We start from the raw sequence: 10,059 nt of genomic DNA, 5'->3' as shown, positions 1-10,059 counted from the left end.
TTTGGGTTATCCTATGAAGTGGGACCCCACATACTTCACGCGCACACAACATATAAAATCTTGGTTAAATCACTAACATTCTTGGGCCATGCTATGTATGGGTGTAAAATAGTGGGTCTTACCCATAAGAACATGAGTTATAAATAGTGGCCCCACAGCAAAGGTGTAAATTGTGGGCTCCCACTTAGGGGAGGTGGGTCCCACCTATCAAAACATGAAGTGTAAAATGGTGGTTGCCAACATGCTATAATAGCCATTCTCTGCCGCCTTTGGACCCACCCCTGGGAGAGACAAGAGAAGAAGCTGACCAGCCATCTTTTTTGACTCGTTTTTTACTTATCGCCCTTTTTTCCGTCAGCAAGAGAGTAGCAGATCCTCCCATATTTCCAGGTTTTAGAAACCTCAGGATGCATACAGCTGACCAGGATAGCATACAGCAGCTTGATCATGAACCCTCTTTTACACTGTTTTCAAACTAAAAACTTGGATTCTAAAATCCGCGTATCCAAACAGCCCCTTAGTGATTGAAACATGGAAATCTCTTTGCAATCAGAGACTGATAATCATAATCTTTCTATTGAAATTTCTAGGTGCGATAGTGTGTTCACAATGCCAAGGTAACGGAGTAAATTCTGTTGACCACTTTAATGGCCAGTTTAAAGCGGGTGGATTATGTTGGCTTTGCAGGTATATCCATCAACCATTTAAAGATGTGTGTATGTTATCTTTTCTCTTTATTACAAGTTTACAAAACTAAAACGGCCTTTGACTCCAATCCTAAGGTAGATAGCAACTAAAAACGCAAAGCTTGCTTATGTAAGTTGCTTGTACCAGTGCTAATTAACTCCTTAGATGCGTCCATTGCATTGCAAAGTTGACAGGTCACTCATTACTTATCACTGCCAAAGTTGTTTATGGCTCTACTTATCATTGCCGAACCACTAGCGAATCAATGAAGACTATTGTCTTCTTTGTTAAAATACATTTTTTTTTGAAAAGCGACATATTTCATTAGTAATAGATTAGCAGTCGGGACCAGTAGTCCCAGCATGCTATTACACTTAATCAGGAATCCTAGGCATACCTAGGGCAATATAGGGTACATATGCTGAGAGAAGTTTACATTAACCACAATGCTTGAATTCTTCGAGTACATCTTACAGAGAGGTAATTACTTTCATTTCATCCTGTTGGGCTCCAGCCTTCACCAAAATATCTGCCACCTCATTCGCCGATCATCTTCGATGTTCAATTCTCGTGGATAGGACTCGCATTAGGTCCAGTATTTCAACCACTTGGTCCTGTAGCTTCTAGGATCCCTTCGAGGAACCAGATGCCCAACCCACTGCATTCGTAGAATCCCCTTCAATAATCAATGGACTTTGATTATTCACAAGTGCCCACCACTGTAGACACCCCATTTTGACCGTACCCTAAACCTTCCGTGTTTGAGCAAAAACCCAACCAAATCTAGGGCCTCAAATTTCACCCTAGGCTAGTTTAGGGTCCCAACTAGGTCCCCATAAAATTTCGTTAAAGTCCGAGCGCGTTTGCCTATTGAACAAGATGGGAGAGTGTCCGTAGTGTAAACCGCAGGAGGGGGATGAATCACCTCAAAATGGGCTGTCCATGGAAGATATAAAAGGGCAGATTATATGTCATTTTTTTTGGAACCCCTGTTCTTGCTCGGACTACCTTAAGAGCAAAATTGACTATGAAATGCATTAGAGGGGGTTGTCCTAAGTCAAAGAGGGGGGAGCATTAATATATCATTTCCCTTTACAAGGGATCGAAGTAGAGAAAAAAAAAAGAAAAGGAAAAAAAATTCGCAGAGAGAACAGAGAATCTGAAACCCTAGTTCCGTCCGAACCTTCTTCTCCGCTCAAGCTCCGGTCGAGCTCCGGCGAGCGCCGATCTGAGAAATCGATAGAAAAGACAGAGTAAAATAGCAGATCTGAGAGAGAGAGAGAGAGAGAGAGAGAGAGAGAGAGAGAGAGAGAGAGAGAGAGAGAGATTTTGGGGTTCCGATGGAGTTTCTTCCTTTGTCTGAACATCGTCTCCATCATGTTAGTCGGAGCTCCGGTTAATTTCCGACGAAATCCCCTTCTCAGATGTTATGTTTCATAGTCTTCATTCCTTTCTTTTTTTCTTTTTTTTTTCTCTTTTGATTTCAAGTTTAAAACCCAAACATTTTGTTTCTTCTCCGATCGGGATCTGAGAGATTTCCGATCAATCAGGTCAATTTTTCCGACCGGATTTGCACTCCGATTATGTTTCTCCTTGCTGTTACCTCCATTTCTATCATCTTTTTCCCCATTTTTCTTCTCAAACCCTAACTCCCCGGCTGGTCATCCTTTCCGATCTTCTCCGGCTAGGTCTACCGGAGCTCCGATCGATCTCTGGTTGAGCTTTTCTTCCTTCATTCACCAGCCTTTGATGCCGTTACTCCTTTCTTCCAAAATTTTAGACTCAAGCTCCCTTTAAAACCCTACATTTTTCATCATTTAAACCTTAACTCCCTTCTTCAATCGATTCCCACTCATTTTCCAGCTAAATTTCAGCTGAGTTCTGGAAAAAACCTAGACCTTGTTAAATCTCAGAGCTTTGGAGTTTCATCACTTTTAATCTGGAAAGAGGAGACCAAAAGATCAGATTTCTTCTTTAATTCAGGTAACATTCTTTCTCTCCTTTGTGTTAATTTAAGTGATTGTATTTTTTTTCCCACTTGAGTTGATTTTTGTAGTGGCTTCGGTTTGATTTATATTATAGAAATATTTTCATTTTTTTGTGAAATTGTGTTGTGGCTGAGATGTTTGGCTTTAGATTTGTTTAAAAATGGTACAAGTAGTTAAAGCAATGATGTGCAATTAAACGATTTCAATTTTTCGTGCTTGATGGATTGAGAATGACTAGTTTTGAAGCAGGTTTTTAGTTCATGATGAATGTGCTTAGGAACTCATTAAAGATGTTTATATTCTCATGCGTTATCGAATATTTTAGCTGGGAACAGGAGACCAAGCAAATCTGTGTGGATCCAATTTAATTCCAAAATCTCTTGATCCAGCCATGTCGAAAATTTGAAAAATTCTTGCTGTTTGGAAGCTATGAATGTTACAAGTATTTTGTTTTTAAGAAAAAATAAAAAAAATGACATGGAACCTCATATGTAGTGTTAAAATCTCAGAAACTCTTGTTTCAGCCCCTATTTTGTTTCAGCCCCTGTTTCTTGAATGAGTTAATGAGGTTTTTATATAGTCCTTGTTTTAGCTTCTGTTTCGATACCTATTTTGGATCAGCCCATGTCTCTTTATAATGGCAATCTGTCCACACACTTTTGATATTGGCAGCCCATGTACCCTCATGATATTTACAGGCCCTGTTGTGTGATTTGTTTCTCATGAATATTCGTATGGTTTTTCATTCTGCTTAGTACAAATATTGTTCATAGTATTGAGGCTGTTGTGCTTCGTCTCCAAGAATGATATTGTGATAATTAGGGTATTAAATTTGTGTGAAAGAATATTTTTCTATGAGATGTGTATATACAAATGTGTACGTGTCTGTATATGTCCATGTATGTATATATGTGCCCTTCTCCCTTCAATGCAAGGGCGATGAAGGCGTTAGCCCAAGCCCATTCTTTTAGAGAGACTTACCTAGCAATGGTAGTACTCTTTTCATTCTCTTTCCTTATATAGAGAGTTTCTGGTCTTTTAGATATCATTCTTAGTTATTTGTCTTTCCTTGCATATCATATGCGAATGATTGGAGAGGACTGATTGTCATTTAAGCTTAAGAAAAAAGATTTTGCTGTAAAGTCACCGTCAGGTGTTGGCATCCATATCCTATCATCCTCACTAAATTGGGTACAGTACTTCGACTGCAGTAGTGAGAGAAGTCTCTGAAGATCAAGTTGTTAAAATACATATTATATATACTTTAATATAGAATCGGTATTGACATCCTAGATTTAGTCATTTGCACCATGCTAGTTGTCTTATTTGATTTGATTTTACTTTTTTACAAATTGGGCAAGCTAGCTTTATATTAGTGAGTAAGCATGGTTGAATTCAAAGCAAAAGGTGGCAGATTCGTCCCTTACTGTGGTTGGCTATATATTTTAGATTTCTGTTGTAAATTTCACCCATTGAGTCATTCGAGGCTTTGACTCGATTTGCTGTCAAGTCAGCTTGGCCAAGCTTTGGATTGCTTCAAAACCATATTCTCTCTTACTCTTTAAGGTCATTCAATTTCCTCAGGTTTCCCTTTTAAGATTTTGAATTTCCGTGGTTATTATTTAAATCCATCTTGTATGGTGCGTATCATCACATCTTTTCTCTCCATTATCTATTATGGTTCATAATTTAGGCTCTGTTCGTTTTAGATTGTTGCAACCGATTGTAGGCCCAAACCGTTGGAGTCCAACAATCACTTTGGCCCCACAATCGGTTGCAACAATCTAAAATGAACAGGGCCTTAGTGTTTTAATGCTGATTATTTTTGTCATCCGTGAATTTAGTATCTTATACCGTTTTACTTCCATTTCTAGACCAGCTAGTGCCTGATGTTCCCATGTATTGAGGTATTTTTTTTCTGACGAAATATTGTGGTATTTTTTATTTCAATTTTTCTGACAGGGGTAAAAGGGAGATTTTATGTGGGAACTGCAATGGTGCAGGCTTCCTGGGAGGTTTTATGAGCACTGCTGATGCTTAGTCGGATTTCCCATCTGTTCATCAGTCTTCACGATCTAACAAGAGAGAAGACAGGGTTTAAATTGGTTTCAAGGTATGATTACTTGAGGTGTTTGTAAATGTATCTATAGACATTGCTTTTGACTTCAAGAATAATATTTATTTTTACTTCAAGATTAGATGCTACATCTTATTTCTTGAAATGATACAGTTCTAAAAAGCAACAAAGGAGGTTTTTTTTTTTTTGTGTGAGTTTTCATGATAGTTAAAGGTATCGACCAATGTACTATGCATTAATACCAATAGCTTGCCAACACAGTAACCTTTCTCTATAATCTCAAGGTCTGGGAATGCTTTTTTTGTTTGAATGGCAAATGAGAATTCTTATATACATAATCTGATTGCAGTGTAGCATAAAAGCCCTTCCATACATACCATGGTTTTCAAGTGATACAAGTACAGGACTGAAATAATTTTACTGTAACTCACAATAAATCTCAGGATTGATTGATTTCTTTTTTCTGCAAAAATTTTCCAACTTAATTCTTTGAAATCCAAACATTTCCGTAGTTCACAAATCTCAAGAAAGACAGAGACTGTAAGAGATAACTCTTAAACCGGGGAATCTTTAGGACAGGTTGGGAACATTGGTAATACTGAAAGAACACAGACCCAAGAAATGTTCAGAACACCACAAGAGTAGTGAAAGAAACTCAGTTTCAATATATAGATCTACTATCTGGTCAAGATTAGGGTTTAAGGAATTGAACATGATGTTTATCTATATATGCAGTGTAGACAACCATATAAATAAAAGAATCCAGCAAAAATAAAGTTCGGTCCGGCAAAATATCCTTCTATTGATGTCTTCACATCTCCACACAGAAGAGGGACTTAGGATTTCAACTTCAGACTTGTACTCATTGCTTAGGATTTCACCTTCGGACTCTGGTTTTCCTCATCCTCTACTTTATCTAGCTCCCCATTTCCTCATCCTCTCCTTCATCTAGCTCCCCATCATTTCCGATTTTTCGGCCTTAACTAGATGCAGTGGCGCTCTTTGTGCATTCATTGAAACAGTGGCGAGGTTGATCATGGCGGTGGCACATTATTTTGATTGAGTGATGTGACTTGAAACAACTACATTAGCCTTTGATTTTCCCCTGATTAGAGTTTGGCTGGTAACTAGGTTTAGATGTTGTGATACCCGGCCTCACCATAAGAAATTGTATTCCTCAGTAGGTGTCTTTATTAAAACTAGGCATACAATTCTAAAGCTTGAATGGGGGTGCCGGTATCAAAATTTAACTCAAGTATTATTAGGACTTTGAGGTGTGTCGTTATCAAAAGAGACTTTATTAGTATTTGGAATTTTTGTGGAAGGTTTCTAAATTTTAGGATTTAGATTGACTTCTCTGTGTTTGACGACAAAGCTATTTTGGAAGCCACCCTATTTTGGACGTTTGAAATTTGGTAAGGAGTCCCATTAAATATGGGAACGTATATTTTATTAGTAAAGTAAATTAGTAATATTTGGAATTCTAATTGGAGATTGAAAGAGATTCTCCATGCCCTAACCTTTAGGGAGGGTGTACGGTGAATTATCCTTGGGATACTTGGGCGTGAAATACATCACTAATATTTAGGATCCTATGGCCTTTGAACCTAATTTGTAGGAAAGAAATCAATCTTAGTTGGGGTTTTCTCTTTGGGTTGGACGTTTCCTTTTCCTTTAGGAGAGCTCGAAGTTTACTTAGTTGGAAGGTTTTCCCTATTGCTGTGTTCTTTTAAGTTTCCTTCCCCCTCTTTTCTGCGGAAAGTCCGCTTTGTTTCCGTGGAAAACCGTAAAAAGCGTGTTCTTTTAGTTTCTGCGGAAACTTTTTTTTTCCTACCTCATACATCGGAAACTCCCTCTTTCCGAGACTTTCACCCGACGATCGAAGCTCTCTCTCTCTCTTTTCTCGCTCAGACTCTCTCTCAAGACCTCCATTTTCGACGACTCTCTCTCTCTCTCCCTCGCAAGACCTCCATTGTCGACGACTATCACCTTCCGGTAATGTTCTAAATTTGAAGCGAATTCGGGTTTTTTCTATTTAATTTTGAGTTTTTTTTTGTGGGATTTGATGAAACCTAGTTTTTTTTTTGGTTCGCCTATGGTTTGATTTTTGTTTAGAAGATTAATTATCTAGAATACTTTCGGATTGATATTTTTGTCAAATCCGTTTATTTCTAGGGTTTTTATTGTTTTTCTTGTTCTTATATTTTGTTAGGGTTTGTAATTTGGTGAATTTGCTGATTTAGTGTGTGGATTTGAGGAATTTGAGAGAGAAATTGTAGTTTGAGTGTTTAGATGGGTTTTGTGTGGGATTTTTGTATCTGAATTGGTGGATTTCAGCGAAAAATTGCAGTTTGTAAAGGGTTTGTGTTGTTTGATAATTTTGAATTCGGTTGGGAATTGAAGGATTATGATGTTTATGAGCATATGAAGCATATGAACTGTTGATTTTAGGGATTTGGTCTATTTGTGGTTCTTGAGGGTTGGGGAATTGATGGGAATGGAAGGAAATTCAGTGGTTTTATGTTGAATTGTATGCGATTGGTAGGACTTATTTGAGTTGAGGATTGTTGTATGGTTTATCTGTCTGTGAATTCCTGTGGATGTTTGATACTGAAGCTATGTTATTTCATGACTTTTGAGGTTTGAAGATTATAAGCGGATTGACAATTTGATTGATTCAGTCAGCAAATCATTGTGCTTTTTTGGGATTTATTCTGTTGACATTAAACAATCGGGTCTCTGTCACTATTTTGGCAGGTTTTTTTTATTGGGACCAGCTTGGAATAACAGGATTCTGGAAAGGATCTAATCCTTCAAAGGGCTCTTTGGGTTTTCGGTTTTTGTTTTGAAGGGATTGAATTTATGTTTTTGAAGGGGATATGATATGTCTGTAGGCGTACAGGGACTGATTTATCGCATCCATTTACTGTATTAGAAGGTGGGTATAGTAAGGAAAATGGGTCTTCCATGGATGATGAAAATTCTGAGGCTTTGGGAAGTTTGAAGCAGAAAAATGGGAAACCTCGACGGCACCTCTCAGTTATTCGGCATTGCATGAGTAGCGTTCGTTTGGTTGCTGAAAGTGAATTGGTGAGTCGTTGATATTTTCCCTTGTGTAGAGTTTCATACCTTTTTTCATATTAGTTGTCATGTAATTGAACTGTTTTATTTGAAAATCTTGATATGCCACAACATTTTCTTTTCTGTTGGGGATTAAAAGCATGATTATGTTCTCCATTTTCTGAAATATACTGCGACTAACATTTTTGCCCCACATCTACCTGTAGGAATTGGTTATTGGTGGTATTGGTGCAAAATCACCATCAGATGGACAGTCTGGTTCTGGATTTTTACCGGTATTTCGTTCGGGTAGCTGTTCTGAGAGAGGACCAAAACAGTACATGGAGGATGAACACATCTGTATAGATAATCTACTTGAACATCTTGGTGAATCTATGGATTTTCCATCTCCAGGGGCTTTCTATGGGGTGAGTGAGTTAGTTGTTGCTACTGAACTTGTGTAATTTAATCATCTTATAAAATTATGAGTACATGGTCTTTTTTCATTGTTTGGGTATATCTTTTTTTTAATCACCGTTGGTAATTATTTCTTTTCTAGTGAATGGGTTACCATGTCTTGTACTTTCAGTTTCTTTTTCGATATTTGTCAACCGAGATAATGGGTGCCTCTCACATTCCATTATTCATGAAATTTATAGAGCTTATGAAAGGTGAAGTCCTCGGTCAGGTTGAAATTTGCTTGAGGATCGTATTAAATATATTTATTACCAAGATATGGTGAGGTAGTTCGCACATAGTATAAAGATAGACTTGTGGACATGGTTTATGTTGGTGATAAATATATGCAACACCTAATATTTAGTAGTTTATGCTGGCAGGTATATGGTGAGGTTCCCCACCTGTGTGGAGAAGGTCATTAAGAGTGCATTTGTGAAAGTGGATCATGCATTTGCTGATGCCCGTTCTCTAGACAATTCCTCTGGCACCACAGCACTGATTGCCCTTATTTTTGGAAGGTATGAGCCAGGATTTTATTATGAAATCTACCCATCTATTGTTAATTATAGCTGCTTAAAGTGGATATGATAATCATGATTGTTTCTTGTTGGTATTGTTTTATTTTGGGACAGTTGTACTTTAATCAATGTAAGCTGCCTTATTTTTTAAGGCCATGGATGCATGGATATTCCCCATGATTCTTGGCAGAATGGATTGCTAAAACCTATACAGTCTTTACTACTATTTTTGACAACATTTTGCTTTAAGGAAGCGGGGTCGTTCTGGTTATGGTGGAAAACCAAGCATTTGCTTGAGAAGAAAGTAGTAATAGACCTATTATTTGTGATGAAGGCAGAGATTAACTTGTCTGCTTATTATCCATGATCTTCTGTGTCATGACTTTTGGGTAATTTCTCCTGATGTTCAGATTGTGGATCATGGGTAGGAACATCCTCTTGGCTTCTTTGCTAGTGAAATCCACGAGTGGAAGGACTGCTGCGATTTACGGGTACTATTTTTCCATATTTCAGCCCTTTTTAGCCATGTTTTAGCCTTTAGAACCCCTTTCTAAGCACCCATAGATAACTATACTAGCCTAGTTTAAGCCTCTTATCATTTTTCTAGTAATATTTGGGCCCTAGATGTTGATTTCCTTTGTGGACAGCAATATAACGACCAATAAAGTTGAATAGTTGAGCCTCAAGTCTTCTTCTTTTCGTGATATTTATGCTATTATATGCTTCCATGCTTAGTGTAGATTATTTTCCCACTCACGAGTTTTCTTTAAAGCTTACTGTTGAATCTTTAAGAGGCCATTAATCATCTTTTATTATTTTTTCATTGATTTTGGGTTTGTGTATGATTACACGAATGTGAATTTGGTTCCCATGAGCTCCTAAAAGTTCCTGTAGAAAGTTGCAGCCTCCGGGTTTACACCACTTTTCAATACAGTCCATAACAAATTCCTCTCCCGAGCCCGAACTGGTCCGTAGACCACACCGTAAGCATCCATGAAGAATTTGATACCTGATGGAGAAACTGAGTTGTAATTGTGTGATCCCCTCTTTACAGTTTTGTCATTGACAAGATACTCTCCTTCCATATAACTATGATTCCCCCTGCAGTTCCCCTAGCATCTTTGGCCGTCCAACTGTATGTCTCTTCTCCCCAAGATTCCATTAATCAACGATTTTGATACTCCCGTTATTTTAGATTCGATAACGGCAATGACATCAGGATGTCTTAAGACATAAATGCTTGTCTGCCATTTGTTTTTGATCCGATCTC

At 37.8% G+C, this 10,059-nt stretch overlaps 1 protein-coding gene across 2 annotated transcripts; it reads left to right on the top strand.

Annotated features, from left to right (window-relative positions):
- The first annotated feature begins 1,823 nt into the window (after positions 1–1,823).
- Positions 1,824–9,475, top strand: LOC143882259 (putative protein phosphatase 2C 27). Of its 2 annotated transcripts, XR_013252151.1 has the most exons (6): positions 1,824–2,670; positions 4,638–4,788; positions 7,510–7,842; positions 8,040–8,240; positions 8,652–8,789; positions 9,200–9,475. XR_013252151.1 is itself a non-coding variant. In XM_077385764.1 (5 exons), exons 3-5 carry the CDS (start codon positions 7,720–7,722, stop codon positions 8,691–8,693), a joined length of 366 nt encoding a protein of 121 aa, XP_077241879.1. In that variant the 5' UTR covers positions 1,824–2,670; positions 4,638–4,788; positions 7,510–7,719; the 3' UTR covers positions 8,694–9,038. The 2 variants fall into 2 exon arrangements, 1 of the variants encoding a protein (XP_077241879.1); XM_077385764.1 differs by lacking the exon at positions 9,200–9,475 and having other exon boundaries at positions 8,652–9,038.
- Positions 9,476–10,059: the final 584 nt, after the last annotated feature.

Source organism: Tasmannia lanceolata, unplaced genomic scaffold (assembly GCF_043159265.1).
Source record: "Tasmannia lanceolata isolate RefF3 unplaced genomic scaffold, GAP_Taslan_0.1 ptg000007l, whole genome shotgun sequence".
Lineage (NCBI taxonomy): Eukaryota > Viridiplantae > Streptophyta > Magnoliopsida > Canellales > Winteraceae > Tasmannia > Tasmannia lanceolata.
This window is presented reverse-complemented; position numbering and strand designations above follow the sequence as displayed.